We start from the raw sequence: 18217 nt of genomic DNA on the forward strand, positions 1-18217 counted from the left end.
GCAATAAGGTTCATGTTAGCTTCTCACTTCAAGTTCTGAGAGATAGAGAAACTGTAACCTATACTTTTAAAGTCAACTCTTACCCCTAGCAAGTTCAAAACAACAAACGTTTAAATGTATTAAATAAATTATATTTAATGTAATGTGTATATAATTGAAATATACAAAATGCATACATTTGTCAGTTTCCAAGCTTCATAAATGTTCAGTATGTACATCATGGTCCATCATGGAACAGCAGCAGTTCTTCTGTACTAGTCTGCTGTATCTAAGCATTATCTACTGAAGAAAAGGTGCGTCATGGGCAAACTAATTTTTGGCAAATTTGATTTTGAGGGTGTCTGTGTGGGACCGTGTAGAACAGGCACGGCGGCACCTTGGAACATAAAGCATTCCAACACTTCCCTCAAGTTTGAGTGATCGTCTGGAAGATGACAGCATCAAAACATCCCAGTTCACCAAAACTATCTTTCCCAGTGATGTTCTGCACCTTAACTTAAAGCCCCATTACCTGAGAATTGGTGGTGTTCACTCCTGAGCTCCCCCTACAGTGGCAGTGTTATTCACTCTTGCGTCACTGTCATAAGAACAAATTACAATTTGAGCTCCCCTCATGGACAGTTGTGCATTTGCATTTGTATAAGCTAGCTGAAAGAAGTTTGCAAAGTTTCAAGCTTTCAAGGCTTATTGGCATAATATTGACAATGTTTGTTTGACAATGGTGTGGAATGAATGTATTTATTTGCATGCTAGCCTGAGACAGGACTGAGGTTAGATTACTTTTGTCATTTGGATAAACTACAAATCTCCCTGAGACAGGGGTAACACCAATAAGGTTACAGTCTACGTCATAGTCTTTCATAAATAACATCGGTAGGGGTGTACACTGTTAGTGGATTGTCATTGTTTTCCTCCTAGCCATGAGACAGATCACTACTTTGGTCTTGAAGTATACATGTATGCTGCTAGTCAAAGTTTGTGAAGTATTGCGCACATCTCGGAATAGTAGCATGCCAAGCTAAAGTAACCAGAACCATACACCACCAACATATCTAATGTTTAGGGATGCTAATAGACAGAAAACAGCTAATCAACAAAATTAAGCTTACAAAAATTGGATGCCCCTGACACAAAGTGATGCAAACTTGGGTGGCAAGCTGGCCAACAAAGCTAGACAGCAACCAACATGAGCACTTACCAGTACCAGTGTCTGCGTGTTATCTAGCAAGTTTGCTAACATCACCTCGAGCTGTAGCTAGCAGCTAAACCTCATGAAATGGGCTAACTTGGCTTATGATTAAAAGCTAGCAATTTGACAACTTGCTAAACAGCCAAACACCACAGTCAAACATCAAGCAAGTGAAACAACACATTTTGGCATTAGGATGGATCAGGGGCTGTATGGATGGGCTCATCCTTGCAGGAGTAAAGTGATGAGAGCCAGAAGTAGGGTATCAGGATGGATCAGACATGTCTGGAAAGTAGGAGAGGTCAGCATTGTTGTTTTCTTAGGAGTGAACTGTAACTCTACATACACAGAACAAGAGGGAGAGAGGGCTTGCAATGCAGATTGTTGGGTATGATAGTTGTCACCTAATGGTTAAGAACAGTATACGTTTTTTGCTGAGTGCAAGCAAGGACTCCAGCAAGACTAACTATAACAGCATAACTAAAAGAGAGAGCCAGAAGGTAACACAGACATGAGGGAGCCCTGGGACATATAGTGGTCAGCCACTCCACCAGACATCCCAGTTTACCAAAATACACTATGCTTGAGAACCCTCCAGATCTACACGTTTACTAAATAAAAAGCTATTAACAGAATACTTGACTAAACGAGTGTGTTTTCAGCCTAGACTTAAACACTGAGACTATGTCTGAGCCGCAAATACTACTTGGATGGCTGTTTCATGTAACATGTGGGGCTTTGTAAGAGAAGGCTCTGGCCCCTGATGTCACCTTCACTATATGAGGTGCCAGCAGATAGCCTGCACCTTTTGATCGAAGTAGGCGTGGTGGATCATAAAAGACCAGAAGTTTGCTCAGGTACTGTGGCGCGAGACCATTCGGTGGTTTATAGGCCAATAGTAGGATGATTTATAATTGATAATTGATGCAAAATTTGATTGGGAGCCATTGTAGTGTGGAATAAGATTGGGGTGATGTGGTCATACCTTCTGGTCCTAGTAAGGACTCTTGCTGCTGCATTCTGGACTAACTGGAGCTTGTTTATGTACCCACTGGAACATCCAGACAGTACGGCATTACAGTAATCCAACCTAGAGATAATAGGCATGAACTAGTCCCCCCCCTTGTGTAGTGGCGACATATTTATTTTCTTAGCAGTATTTCAGAGATGAAAGAAGACTATCCTCATAATATCAACATGAGCTTCAGATGAAAGACTGGAGTCAACAATCACTCCAAGGTCTTTTACTGCTGCACGTGAAGCTATCTTCGTAATGTTATTGATATGAGTTTCAAATGAAAGACTGGAGTCAGTGATCACACCGAGGTCTTTTACTGCTGCCTGAAGAAACAGAAAGGCCATCCAGAGTTACGGTGTAATCAGAAAACTTGCTTCTAGCTGCATGTGGTCCTCGTCCAAGTACTTCTGTCTTGTCAGAGTTAAGCAGAAGGAAGTTCATAAGCATCCAGTGTCTAATGTCCTTTACACATTCCTCAATTTTATTAAGCTGGTGTCTCTCATCTGGCTTTTCAGAAACGTACAACTGTGTGTCGTCAGCATAACAGTGGAAGCTACTACCATACTTAGAATATCATCACCCAGCGGTACCATATAAAGAAAAAAGCAGTGGGCCTAAGACAGAACCTTGTGGAGCACCAAACTTTCCCTGAGTATGCATAGAGAAGTCACCATTTACATCTACAAACTGATAGCAATCAGTTAAATAAGACCTGAGCCAGGAGAGGGCCGTTCCCTTAACTCCCACAACATTTTCTAGTACATCCAGGAGAATGGAATGATCAGTGGTGTCAAAGGCTGCACTAAGGTCAAGTAATACAAGCAGGGAGACACAGCCCTGATCAGACGCCAACAGTAGGTTGTTTACTACTTTTAACCAGTGCTGTCTCTGTGCTATGATGAGGTCTAAATCCTGACCGATGCATCTCATGGATGCTATTCCTATGTAGATATAAGCATAACTGCTGTGAGACAGCTTTTTCTAGGATCTTGGAGATAAAAGGGAGGATTGATATTGGCCTATATTTGGACAGCTGACAGAAGTCGTGGTCAGGGTTTATTTATTTTTTTTAAATCAAGGATCTGTAACTACTAGTTTAAAGTATTTAGGTACATAGTGTTCAGGGAAGAATTATTTTTTTTTTGAAGAAGTAGTTTGATTTGCCTCTGGTAAGGGTAAGGGATCTAGTACACAAGTTGAAGATTTTGATGAAATTGGTAAAATTAGTTTGGTCTCTTTAAGGGGAGTAAAACATTCTAATTGCTGATCTGATAGTTATATGGTTACTTACAGGTTTACTTATCACATTGTCCATCCATCCATCCATTATCCATAACTGTTTATCCTGTGCAGGGTCACGGGCAAGCTGGAGCCTGTCCCAGTTGACTATGGGCAAGAGGCGGGGTACACCCTGGACAAGTCACCAAATTATGTACAACCCCGATTCCAAAAAAGTCGGGACAAAGTACAAATTGTAAATAAAAACGGAATGCAATAATTTACAAATCTCAAAAACTGATATTGCATTCACAATAGAACATAGACAACATTTCATGTCAAAAGTGAGACATTTTGAAATTTCATGCCAAATATTGGCTCATTTGAAATTTCATGACAGCAACACATCTCAAAAAAGTTGGGACGGGGCAATAAGAGGCTGGAAAATTAAAGGTACAAAAAAGGAACAGCTGGAGGACCAAATTACACCTCATTAGGTCAACTGGCAATAGGGCATTAACATGACTGGGTATAAAAAGAGCATCTTGGAGTGGCAGCGGCTCTCAGAAGTAAAGATGAGAAGAGGATCACCAATCCCCCTAATTCTGCGCCGACAAATAGTGGAGCAATATCAGAAAGGAGTTCGACAGTGTAAAATTGCAAAGAGTTTGAACATATCATCATCTACAGTGCATAATATCATCAAAAGATTCAGAGAATCTGGAAGAATCTCTGTGCGTAAGGGTCAAGGCTGGAAAACCATACTGGGTGCCCGTGATCTTCGGGCCCTTAGACGGCACTGCATCACATACAGGCATGCTTCTGTATTGGAAATCACAAAATGGGCTCAGGAATATTTCCAGAGAACATTATCTGTGAACACAATTCACCGTGCCATGCGCCGTTGCCAGCTAAAACTCTATAGTTCAAAGAAGAAGCCGTATCTAAACATGATCCAGAAGCGCAGACGTCTTCTCTGGGCCCATTTAAAATGGACTGTGGCAAAGTGGAAAACTGTTCTGTGGTCAGACGAATCAAAATGTGAAGTTCTTTATGGAAATCAGGGACACCGTGTCATTCGGACTAAAGAGGAGAAGGACGACCCAAGTTGTTATCAGTGCTCAGTTCAGAAGCCTGCATCTCTGATGGTATGGGGTTGCATTAGTGCGTGTGGCATGGGCAGCTTACATATCTGGAAAGACACCATCAATGCTGAAAGGTATATCCAGGTTCTAGAGCAACATATGCTCCCATCCAGACGACGTCTCTTTCAGGGAAGACCTTGCATTTTCCAACATGACAATGCCAAACCACATACTGCATCAATTACAGCATCATGGCTGCATAGAAGAAGGGTCCGGGTACTGAACTGGCCAGCCTGCAGTCCAGATCTTTCACCCATAGAAAATATTTGGCGCATCATAAAACGGAAAATACGACAAAAAAGACCTAAGACAGTTGAGCAACTAGAATCCTACATTAGACAAGAATGGGTTAACATTCCTATCCCTAAACTTGAGCAACTTGTCTCCTCAGTCCCCAGACGTTTACAGACTGTTGTGAAGAGAAAAGGGGATGTCTCACAGTGGTAAAAAAATTTGGTCCAGGATATGCACTTCTCTTAAAGTGCATATCCTGGACCAAATTTGTTTTTGTTTTTTTTTTATATGAAAGTATGTCCCTTTACACACTCATCCAGAAGGGTAATTTTGCACAAGGCCATCTGTCTACAGCAGAAAAAAAAAAAAATATGTCTGAAAAAATCCCAAGGGAGTCTGGAGCCAGATTAGTGATGTCACCTGTGGAAGCGCCAGCAGGCTGCGAGAGCTTGCACGGTTTCAGTGCACAGCCTGTGTAGACCAAGTTTAACAGCTAGCGATTTTACATTGAAATATGGACCTGAGCGCAATGTCGGAAACGATGAGTACTAATCCCATCAAGATTGGTGTTGCTACACCCTCCTACGATACATCTGTTAACCATTTTAATAATTACGTGATAAGGTTGAAGAAATTTGCAGAAAACCACCAGGTCGTTTTCTCATAAACAAACCAGCGCTGACATAGGATTCAGAGGGAGGCGTCCCGCACATGATGTCACGAAAATCCAAATGCCAAGTTTTTTTCAGAGGCGGACCAATTCGCCTCAAATGGCTTGATTTCAACTGAATTTTTCTGGTATTGCACAAGGTAAAAAAATTGCACAAAATGCAAAATGTGACAGATATTTGACCAAAGTTTAATATAAAATAGGAGAATTACATTGATCTTGCTCTTGAATTTACCCGTGATATGCATTTTAAGGTTCTGGTAAAGGTGCAGAGGAGTTTGCCAAGGGTTTGAGGAATACACAGAAATATCAGGGATAACCAATGCAGGATAGCAGCACCCTGGAAAATTGAAATGACCAGGAAGCCGTGATTTAATCATGATCTTCACAAACCCAATAAATGTATACTGTCATATATAAACGAGAACATAGTGACATGGTAGCAATTCTAGTACAATGGTTATAAGTGACCCCCAGGGTAGTAACACTGAGAATATCGATGTGTACTCGGCATGTGGACTCACCTGCTTGCTAAAGGCCCAGGGAAGAACACGTACAACGTCGAGATTGGGAGCTATCAGGATTCCTGTTCCTGAGGCTGGGCACCTTTGAGCTCGGAATATGCTTAAAAAAAAAAATTAGACCAGCCAGAAAGGCCTCCCTTGGACATAAGTTGTGCAATAGTAGATATGATCAGAGGGTGACAGGAACAGGGGGGTCCATAATGTGTGCAATGAATGACACATCTGGCACTTACCATAGGACAAATTCCGTTTGATACTGAGCGAGAGAGTACACGTGGTATTACCACCACAGAGGCTTATGTCCGAATGGAATGTTTTAGGAGTCATTTTGGCAGGGCTTACTCTGTGTATGCTGTGGAGGCAGATGACAAACGAGTGCAGGAAGCATTTTTAGGTTTTAAAAGATGTTGTCTTTCCTTATTAGGGTGACAACGACTCCAATTGGGAGAGTATCCAAAAAGATGACACAAGAAAGAGACGAGTGTGTTTTAAGTAAGGCCCTGGTCACACTACAGCTCACGATGGCTTTTCAAATACTTGGTGGTGATAAATTGGTAGCATAGCCGCCAATCATGTGACGCGCAGCAAACGTTCTCTGAGCTTTGCGAGTTGTTTTTCGATGTCTCCCCGCCTTGTGAGTGGCAAAAAATTCAGTGCGTGCATTGAAATTTGGTAGCAATGTTTTCGTTGGCAAACTAAGTGGCAAATACTCGCAGATGGGTTTGGGAGTACTTCTGAAGCTCGGGGAAGCATCGCCACCAAATGCCTCGTTTTCATTCATAACCCATCACAAAGCGTCATGAGCTGTAGTGTGACCGTAGCCTAAGAGCCATACAGGAGAGATTTAATTAAATTGGTTACCAACAGGAAGGATTTTTTCCTCCTCTTATGGTAAATGTTTTAGTGTCACTCATTTGTTTTCTGATGATGGGGGGAGGGGAATTCACAATGCCTTTTTTGCTACAGACACCAGGAGTCATAACTATTATTGTTGGACATTTGTGTTGTTACCTCTCTATAGGACACATCCTAAATGATAAGCAGGTAAAATATTACTGGTCAAATAAATACTGACTAATTGAAGACTCTCCACTACATAGATAGATATACTCTATGGCCAGAAATACTTGGATGCCTGACCATAAGCTCCTCAAACTTTTGCCACAAAGTTGGAGGCACCTGATTGTCTGGAATGTCTTTGTACACGTTACAGTTTCTCTTCACTGGAACTGAGGGGCTCAAATCCATTCAAATCTTTTCGGGCATGACTGTGCCCCTGAGTATAAAGCAAGGTCCATAGACACATTGCACTGCAAAAAATTAAAATCTTAGGAAGTTTATTTGTCTATTTTCAAGTCAAAACATCTAGCCACCCTTATTATAAGACATAATTGCCCAACAAGCAAAACCTCATTGAGCTAGAAAGGCTAGTTTTTAGACAGTCCATCTTGAAAATCTTGTATAGACAAAATGTCTTAAAGTCTTATTTGGAGCACCTTTGAAAATAAAACAAGTTTGTTTTTTTTTTTTTTAAACAAGTAAGTACATTTTGGACATTTGTCAAATGCGGTTCATCTTGTTTCAAGAAAAAAAAAACAAAGTATGCTTGTTTTGGGAATAAATGAACTTTACTGAAATCTTTGAATCTTTCATTTCAATTCAACTCCACCTTACATATCCTAAGTTTACTGCGACTGTTTTCTCAGTCATTCAGAGTGAGCTCCTTCTAGATGCTGTACAGACTCTAGACCAGACAAGTGCCTTCAAAAAGGCTATGAGTGAGTGGAGGGCGTTTTAGTGAGGTCTTTTTGGAATGCTGTGAGGTTAAGTTCAGTGTGTTTTGTTTGTTTGTTTGTACGTACGTACGTACCCCTCGTACATACGAATAGTCAGTGCCCCCAAAATGCACTGTTGCTTTGGCATTGTGTAAGTCAAAATGCGTAGACCTTTTTTTTTTTGTGCCTGATCTTGTAAACCCTTGTACACTGCACTGTTGCTTTGGCGTTGTGTAAGCACTGTAAGTCAAAATGCGTAACTTTTTTTTTTTTGGTGCCTGAGGTCCTGGGGAAGTGGAATCTTAAGAGATGTTTTAATGTTTGAATGTTGAAATGGGGAAAAAAAATAAACTTGTTGCAATGCTACACGTGTCGTCTTAAATTCATGACAGTCTTAGCAGTAGAAACTGAATTTAAGTGAAATACCCTTAAAATGAAATAAATAAAAATGACTTGAATGGCTAAATGTAAGAAGTACGATCTTGTTATAAGAACTATTTGGATTATTTTGAGTTAATCAGATCTCGCATAATAAGTTCCCCAATCTTATTTTGGAATTATTTCATCTAAAAACAGGTTAGATTTTTCATCTTACTTTAAAAAATCTTACCAAGTCAAATTTGACTAGTTCCATTGGCAGATTTTTTTCACCTGATTCAAGCAAATATGCTTTGTTTTAATTTTTTATTTCTTATTTTTGAAAGGCCATTTTTTGCAGTGTGTTTACTGAGGTTGGTTTGGAAGCACTGGCCTTGACAAGTGCCATGACCTTACTTCAAATCATAAGCCCTTAATATAACATTCAGTTACAAAAATGTTCAGCACTGTTTTACTTATGTACAGTAAATCATCTGAAGCTGACAGTTTCATTGTTAACCAAAGTGCATGACTAAAAATTCAATATACAAGTAAGACTTGGAGACGTGAGACTTTAGACTGACGTGAATTGATTCCAGACATTAAATATAACTTCTGAATTTGTATTCAGTGTGTAATATGTACCTCATGTTTTCTGCCATTTTGGGAAATAACTGAGAAAATGTGTTTGTAACTGTGTTGCAGTTGGTGCGTGAGTGTAAAGAAGTCCTGAAAGGTGGGCTCCTTATGAAACAGTACTACCAGTTCATGCTACATGGCATCGTTTCTGACTCGCAAGGACTGCAGACCAAGGCCAACATTGATGAGTTTGAGGAAGATCTCCACGAAATGCTCGAGGCAAGTTAGGGGGTGACATTTTATTACATTTTTCCAAGCAGTACTACTAATGAAAGTTTTATTTTGTGTTAGAATAGTCTCATCTCCTTTTTATACCAACATTTACTAGTGTCCAAATACTGTGTACACATATAATCATGATGCCATATGACAGACCACCATAAGCTCATGATCAGAAAATTGAGAGTTCATATGCCAAAACACTTTTCATGCATGTCTAAGCAAGGCCTGAAGAAGAAGTGGAAGCCTTCGTCACAAATGCATTACAGCACAGTGTAATGGGGGGATGGTGGTGGATGACCGTGGAGTGCTGTAAATGTAAGGAATAGTACAGTAGTTTGTATTTATCCCAGGATGGCACAGGCGTCCAGTGTTACTGACCATGAGTGTAATATGTGCCAACCACTTAGTGTATGTAAGGACTCTGGCAGCTGAGTTTTGAATAAGTTTCAGTATATTAATGTTTTTTGCAGATATACCAGTGAAGATGGAATTAGTTATCTAGACAAGCGGTAATGAGAGTATAGACCAGGGTGTTGGCACCTTAGATTGCGTAGGGGTCAAAATCGGATTAAATTATGGAGCTGAAGAAAAATGCTGTTAGTGACTGGGATTCAAAAGAGAGGGTGGAGTCAAAAATAACACCAAAGTTGTTAAGTGTTTGAGGATTTAACAATGATGCCCTCAATGTCGATGGAGAATTCAGGAACTCTATTAAGAATGGCTTTAGTACTGACAAGAAAAATCTCCATTTTATCTGGATTTAACTTAACGTTAGCATCCATCCGTGTTTTCAGATCATTGATGCATGCAGTTAATGGTGTAGGGGCAGAGCTGTGGTCGATCTAGTACCATCTGCATAACAATGGAGTCTAATGGCCCTTTTCCACTACCCTTTTTCAGCTCACTTCAGCTCGCTTCAGCTCACTTCAGCCCGACACGGCTCGCGTTTCGACTACCAAAAACCAGCACGACTCAGCTCGCTTCAGCCCTGCTTAGCCCCTAAAACTCGCACCGTTTTGGAGTGGGGCTGAAGCGAGCCAAACCGTGCCGAGTGAGGCTGGGGGCGTGAGCAGACACTCCCCTGTGCACTGATTGGTGAGGAGGAGTGTCCTCACATGCCCACACACTCCCCGCCAGCACGCTGGGATCTGTAAACACCGTAAACCCGGAAGGAGAAGAATTACGAATTACGAGAATTTCTAAAGCCTTATGCGCCTCGCCTCATCTATACGCTCTTGCCAGTATCTGTCTGCGTTGTCGGTGACAACAAGCCACAGCACCAAGACCAGCAACACTAACGACTCCATGTCCTCCATGTTTATTGTTTACTATTCGGGTCGTGAGACTACCACTTAAAAGCTCACTGATGTCACTGTTTGCGCCGCTTAACGACATCACGTGACGTCCACCCACTTTCGCTAACTCCACCCAATGTGTCCACCCACTTCCAGCCAGCACGGTTCAGTGCGGTTGTAGTCGAAATGCAACTCCAACAGCCCCACTCAGCTCGACTCAGCACGGCACGGCTCAGCCCGACTCAGCACGGCACGGCTCAGCCCGACTCAGCCGCGTTTGTAGTGGAAAAGTGGCATAAGATTATCACACCAAACTATACCACCATTGGGGAGAATATGTTTGATTAAGAAGAGGGGACCAAGAATAGACCCTCCAGAGACTCCTTATGTAACAGGGGCAGTAGATGACACATTTATCAACAAAGTGAAGTCTTCCAGAGAGATGGGTTGTACACCAAGCAAGAGGAGTGCTAGAAATACCAATGGAGAACAGACGGAAAAAAGGACATGGTGGTTCAGTGTCAAAGGTTGCACTCAGGTCTAGGATAATAAGGATACGGAGTACAGCAGAATCAGTAGACAGAAGGAGGTCATTAGTGACTTTTACAAGAGCTGTCTCATGCCCCTTTTCCACCAAATCAGTTTAGGGCTGGTTCGGTGCTGGTGCTGGTTCACAACTCGTTCAACTTGCAAGCCAGCTGAGAACCAGTTTGCTTTTCCATAGCTTGCGGTGCTAAGGGAAGCCACGTCATTACGTCGCTGTATACGTCAGTTACGTCGCTACGTTTGCATAAACCTTGGCGCAAATATCGAAGCAAAAACACGGAAGAAGCAGCAGCAGCAATAACAACAATAATAATAATAATAATAATGGATGACTTCGCGTTTGTACAGCTGCTGCTTCTCGTCACTTAAAAATGGCGATCTTTCGCGGTCTTACTGTTGTTGGTTTTAACAACTCCGCCCCCCTGCTGACGTAAGCGGTTCTTTCCTCTGGCCCAGCAGAGATTTGGTGATAGCCTGGAACTGGTTTTTCTGGCCCAAAACCAGTTCTTTGTTCAGTGGAAACAGAAAACCCGGTTCCAAACTAAGCACTGGCCCCGAACCAGCCCTGGAACTGATTTGGTGGCAAAGGGGCATCAGTGATTTGCAGAGGATATAAACCAGCCTGGAAAGACTTGAAAAGGTTGTTGTTGGCAAGGTAGTTTTGTAATTGATTGACTACCATTGTTCTAGCAGTTTAGACAGAATTGGGACATTGGAACTAGGTCTGCAATTAGAGAGCTCTGAAGGATCAAGGCCACATTTCTTTAGAATTGGCATAACCATAATAGTTTAAAGGTGGAGACTAACAAAACCAGTCTCAAGAGACTTAGGCCCTGTCCACACGGCAACGGATTCAGGTGAATCTGATAAAATTTTTTTATCGTTTCGGCCTGGCATCCACACGGCACCGGCGTTTTGGGTGCCCCAAAACGAAATCTTTTGAGAACGGGTTCCAGAGTGAAAAAATCTGGCAACGGCGCCTTTGCGAAGTCGTCTGGATGAGTAGAACGGATTTGTTTACGATGACGTCACAACCACATGACTAGAACAAGCAGCACTCTCGCGCGCATCATTCGTAACAACAGAAATTGAAATTGTTTACACATTAACCTGACTGACCTGCCAGACAGACAATTTACACCTGCTTTGATGAACAGAAAGTACAGCCTTCCACACAAAGCAACAGTTACCTGACTATAATGGAGGCAGAGGGGAAAAGGGTCAGAAGACCCTTCAACAGACTGTTTTGTGTGAACCACTGCATTGCATTCACTTTTGTATACAGCTTTTAAATAAACAAGTAACTGAACCATTTCTTGAATTTCTTTTTTTTTTTATTGGATAAGACTGCTTTTCAAAATGTTCACGCACAATATAAAAAGTTATATAAATTATATAAAAATGCTTTTCAAAATGTTCACACACAATAAGAAAATTAAGTTATATAAAACTATGCACACTAATAAAACTAATTTGTACACACAGAAGGCACGATTTCCTCGCGTAGTCGCAGCCATCATCTTCTTGTTGTTGTGTGTTTGTTCCTGTGAGTGCTTCACGCCGGGTAGAAGAAGGGGTTTATGCGTGTAACAGACGTTGCGTTGTGTTGTTCACCAGTCTTTTTATTCTGAAGAAATGAGACACAAATACACTGCTGAGGACGGGCTGCAAACGTCCAGTGGCATTGGCGCTTGCATTTCCAAAACGAACTGAAAGAGGCCAGCGCCTCGTTCCCATAACTACTTAAAGGGCCAGTGCAGAATTTCCCCACCACTACACACAATGGCAAGTGGAAAAAAATAAACCCGTTACATGCGCATGCGTCCTACTTCTTCTATTGTTCTGGTGTCTCCGATGGGACCGTCTTACAGCGCACGTAGAGGTGTGGCATGTGTATTGCATCGTTTTCAGCAAGCGTTGCCATATGGACCTGATATTTTACTGATCCGTTGCCCATGTGGACGTGATATATATATATATATATATATATATATATATATATATATATATATATATATATATATATAATTTTTTTTTTTTTTTTTACCTGCTAAAAAAAAAAAAATCTCGTTGTCGTGTGGATGTAGCCTTATTCGTGAGATGGGGTGTTGGATAATAGATGAACAGGCCTGGATGAGGGAGGTTGGCACATGATCATACTGGGGTGGGTTTCCCAAAAGCATTGTAGCACAACGATCATCGTTAAATGGTAGAGGGAGCATCACAATGAACACTCTCTCTCCTAGCTAAGATGTTCTTAGCATTAAGAGGCTTTTGGGAAACTCACCCCTGGTCAGTAAAAGGGTTAGAGTTAGTACTGAGTCCAGAGAGTCAGAATCAGTACTTGCCAAGTGGGTCAAAGAGTTTTGAGCAAAGCACGTTTCCACAGAGTTAGTGGTAGTTACTGCAAGTAGCTCTGAGAGTGTTTTGGGCTCATCACTGCCATTGCTGATGATATAGGAGTAATGAATGAAGCATTTGGAGCATCCCTGAGCAAACGATCATTCTAGGCCATGGCATGGACAGTGAGGCCAAGCTTCCTGTATAAGCGCTCAAGATGCTTACTTGCAGATTTCATGGTACAAAGTTCCAGGGTAACCCAAGGAGAGGTATGAGTGGATGGAACCAGCCCAGTCTTAAGAGGAGAAAAGTCATTGAAAATCTTAGAAACCAAAAGTTATAGGAAGAGTATATGTTCTAAAGACTGGAGAGATTAGTGATGTCTGCAAAGGGGGAAGACTGTCGAGCTGTCAAGATGTTAGGAAAGTTGACGGATTTCACGTTACCTAAAGATACTAGTGTAAGCAACTTGCCTGCTCTGTATTTGTTCTGCTGTAATGAATAAAGAATTTCAAAAACCTAAACCTGACCAAATACATTTTCCGTTTCTGGTTGAATGTCATGCACATTCTGGCTGCCTCTTCTCACCGGAGCTATTTATTTATTTATTTATTTATTTATTTGTGTTCGTGTAGTTTGTTTGTTTTTTGCTTGAGTATTTTTGTCCACCGGTTTTGGGTGTCCGTTCCCTCCAGGCCTTGGTTTGCTGTGGGTGATGCCTGTGCTCCTAGCTATGGACCGCAGTGAGCTCATTGCTCGTTTTAACATCGTGGTTGTCCAGTGCTCTGTGCATCAGTCCTTTAGTGCTTGGCGTGATGTTCCGAGCGATGTTGCTCGGTGGTGTTGCGGCGGCTGTGCAGGTGGTTTGGGACATACCAGCGCTCTGCGTGGCGGTGCGTGTATGATCGCTTTGTGGATCCATGGCATGGTGTTCTGAGTGATGTTGCCCAGCAGTGCGGCGGCTGTGCTGGCAGTGTGGGACTTGTTTTTGTGCGCCTTTTGGTGGGACTGTGGCTGCTACACCATTTGGAATGACATCCTGACCCCTATTTGGTGGACTTCTCCCCCCCCACCCCCCAATAATTGTAAAGCAACCTTGGGTTTGGAAAAAGGTGTTATATAAATTATTATTATTATTATTATTATTATTATTATTATTATTATTATTATTATTATTATATACTTCCTAACAGTAAAGCTCAATGATGTATGCAGGTTTATTTTGGCTACATGCGCAGTTGGATTGAGATGTTGCAACAGCTTCCTCAAGCTTCCCACAGCCTGAAAAACCTACTTGAGGAGGAGTGGAACTTCACCAAGGTCATCACTCCATACATCCGTGGTGGAGAAGCGCAGTCTGGGAAGCTCTTTTGGTAAATTACTGTCATTAACCTTTTCCACATTTTCAACCTCTTAGCCAATTGGACTGTATGCGCCACTGAACAGATGAACATGGCTGCTTCTTTGTCACCCAGAATAAATCTATCTTTTTGTGAAATCCATCCATTTATTTATTTATTTGGACTTTTAGCTGAGTAAGCTAAGTTTTCCTTCATTGATTCCAGTGACATTGCTGGCATGCTGCTGAGATCCACTGGGGACTTTCTGGACACAGGCCTTCAGAAGAGTTGTGATGAGTTTTGGGAAAGTGCTGATGGCAGTACTGCCTTGGATGAGATCAGGTAGAATAACACAAACCACTGCAACATATCAATATATGCTAATTACAAAGTATTTGGATATGAACAGATTGAGAGCTGGAGAATTGTGTCTTCTATTACATGACATACAAATCATTTATGACTGGTCACACAGGCGATCTGTGATTGAGACAAGTCGATCTCTCAAAGAGCTTTTCCATGAGGCTAGGGAGCGGGCGTCGAAAGCACTGGGATTCGCCAAAATGCTACGGAAGGTAAGGCAATAAAAGTCTCTTTAATTATTCATCGTCAATGTATGTTATTGACCACACACTTATTTCATTTCATAAATTAACTACCACTTTTATTTTCCATGGTAGCTGTATAAAGCCAAAAGTATCCAGCCATTCCATGTTATTTCTTAATTGTTTAATGATTGTTTCCCCAAAAAGTGGTGGGTTTTTTTTCTTTTTTTTTTTTAAAAATCCCCTGCTGGCCAAAAGGCCCGAAGAGAGATTATGTTGTGGCGAAGTCTGTCCATCCGTCCCGGAAAGGCTTCTCACCTTCTGAAATCAACTCCTCTCACAATCTTTGGAGGAATTTCATAAAACTTGGCAAAAGGCTTTGTGATAGGACAGTAATATGCATATTGCAATTTCGTTTGCAATATATTGTAGCAGGGGATATTGTGCTCTCAGAGCGCACTTTTTTGTATGTTCTATGCACTGACCCCCAGTCAACTGAAAAGATGCTTATGAAATATTGTTAGCGGAGTCAGGTGATGTAGAATCCTTGACTTGCAAGTGACATCAAAGCGAAATAGAAACCCGGATGTCGGCCATGTTGGTGGAGATACAAATGCGGGGTCAAGCGACATTCCACACAAAACAGTGTCACGCGTGCGCAGCTCTCTTTGTTTTTCCACTGCTTTAAGTGTTCTTTTAGCTATGCCATATCTTTGTGCTTGTGGCAGCGGGGGTGTGGCCAAGCGCCGGTCTGTGACAGGAGGGCGGAGTCAGGGAAGGTAAGTGGCAGAATCACTACACCTGTTGTCAATTAACCTGTGTTTGTGCATGTCTTCCCAGTGACCGCGCCCTATTTAAAGAGGGAGAGGAGAGAGCAGAGGAGCTCATCCCCGAACCAGACGCCAGTTGTGTGTTGGTGTGTGTCTGAATTGGAAATTGTTCACTGAAAAGTGTGGCAATAAAAGCCGTATTTACAAACCTGATCTCTGTCCTGCCGTCCTCTGTGCTCCACCCCTTCGTTAGAACTGTTACAGTGGTGCTGAAACCCGGGAGCACGGTGGAGCACAGAGGACGGCAGGACAGAGATCAGGTTTGTAAATACGGCTTTTATTGACACACTTTTCAGTGAACAATTTCCAATTCAGACACACACCAACACACAACCGGCGTCTGGTTTGGGGATGAGCTCTTCTGCTCTCCCTCTTTAAATAGGGCGTGGTCACTGGGAAGACGCACACAAACACAGGTTAATTGACAACAGGTGTAGTGATTCTGCCACTTACCTTCCCTGACTCCGCCCTCCTGTCACAGACCGGCGCTTGGCCACACCCCTGCTGCCACAGTGCTGTATATGGTTGTGGTCACAACAGTGACCGTGGCCAGTTCCGATTTTTTTAGAATTACGTCCGTGATATAGAAAGACAGCGAGGAAACTGAGGCTTAGTACATAGAGGAGACGAGGGGATCAGGACACTTCATCCAGTGACCATTTCGTCCAAGAGTTAAGACGTTTCATACAAAGCCTTTTTCATGTGCACTATTAAATATTTTATATTTCAGGTCTTCCATTGTTCGCAAACGAAAGCACCGCGAGAGCACTGCTTTCCGCTGAAATATTTAACATGATCCAGCCGGCTTTAAAAATGAATAACTCTGCCAACGGAGCTCACAGTAAAGCTAAATTTTACAGGCACCTCCCTCTAAGCCTCCCCCTTTGGAAGAGTACGGTCTCGGGTCAGTAAGACCGCGGGTCGGTAAGACCGCGCCTTGGCCCGGGATTTGCGAACAGAGCCTCCGTGAGAGCACTGCTTGGCGCCTGAAGGTTTAATATGATCCAGCCGGAAACATAGACATGCACGATCCTACGTGGTTACCTCACTTAGTACGCTCTTTAGTGTCGAAGCGCACATACTATGGCACTCATTTGCTTTACAAAAATGTGTTTTGCTTCGGTCAAATTCTATTGAGAATTCTGCCTTTTTTCGAAAAAAAAAAACCCTGAAATATAAAGTAATTGATAGTGTATATGAAAAAGGCTTTGGACAAAATGTCTTAACTATTGGACGAAATGACCTGTATTCGTACCTGATGGTCAGTAGAAGTGTCTTCAGAAAAGCCCGACTTTTTAAAAATAATATAGGTCAAAACCACACACATCTATCTTCACTCGATTGTTCAAATCGAGGTAATACTGAGAAAATTCAGCATTGTTTACAGACATGCTTTCAGCAGCTGCCATCCTAGTTGATTTGTATATCCACCATCATGGTGGACGCTCATGATGTGGTTGCAAGTCATCTATAGAAAGAATAGGCTATGGCTGAGAGTCTGAAAATCACTGTTCTAAATTGATACAGAAAGTAGTATTTAAACTAAAGTTGAATAGTTCTGAAACCTAAATTACTTAAAACATTGTTTTCTGTTTTCTGCTATTTAGGGGTCCAAGCACAAAGGTGCATAGACGTCCTCTAGTGATTGCATGTTTTCTTCTTATTCTTATTATAAGGGAAAATAAAGAAATAAAGGCATGTAGGCACCCTATAGTGATTACATGTTTTCCTCATTATTGGTGGTAGGAGTACATAGTGCTCCCTCCTGCTACTTGGGTAAGAGAGATGAGCCTGATTGGACTAATGGTGGTGCTATAGCTAAATATTTAACATTTTGACTCTTATCTCGAATACCACAAGTACTAGAGTGGAAATTCTTTTTGCTACTTATTTGAACTATATATTCAGGACAGGGTTCTGAGGTCATGTGCAAAGTTCAGGGCATGGTCATACATCAGGTCAGATAAGGGTTGCTTTACAATCAGGGTACAAAGTTTGCGTCACAGGGGTCCAAAATTCAAATTGATTCAAACTGGTTCTTGTACCAGTTTTTAAGTGAAGGACAAGTTAAAGAACAGATTTCAGGTAATTTTTTGACATGTGTGTATGGTAGTTTTGTGTAATCTGCTATAAGATGGGAGAAACAAATGAAGTGATTCTCAGAGAGGACATTTTTTTTTGACAATTCAGAATCCACTACTTCCATAGTGCTTTTAAATATAAGGCTGTAAGCTTTGTGTTGTCTCTAATATTTATGTCCCAATATCTTGACCACATTTTAGGATGAAAATAATCATTTTAGATGTGTTATTTTATATTGAAAAATTAGC

General features: G+C 41.7%; 1 protein-coding gene across 7 annotated transcripts in view; it reads left to right on the forward strand.

Annotated features, from left to right (window-relative positions):
- Window positions 1–18217, forward strand: part of map3k4 (mitogen-activated protein kinase kinase kinase 4) — a 216237-nt gene that overhangs the window by 132088 nt on the left and 65932 nt on the right. For all 7 annotated transcript variants that reach the window (XM_060916493.1, XM_060916494.1, XM_060916495.1 and 4 more), the window contains 4 exons: window positions 8836–8988; window positions 14388–14545; window positions 14738–14854; window positions 14988–15087. In XM_060916493.1, coding sequence (XP_060772476.1) covers window positions 8836–8988; window positions 14388–14545; window positions 14738–14854; window positions 14988–15087 — 528 coding nt within the window. The remainder of the gene's footprint in view (window positions 1–8835; window positions 8989–14387; window positions 14546–14737; window positions 14855–14987; window positions 15088–18217) is intronic.

Source organism: Neoarius graeffei, chromosome 3 (genome assembly GCF_027579695.1).
Source record: "Neoarius graeffei isolate fNeoGra1 chromosome 3, fNeoGra1.pri, whole genome shotgun sequence".
Taxonomy (NCBI): Eukaryota; Metazoa; Chordata; class Actinopteri; order Siluriformes; family Ariidae; genus Neoarius; species Neoarius graeffei.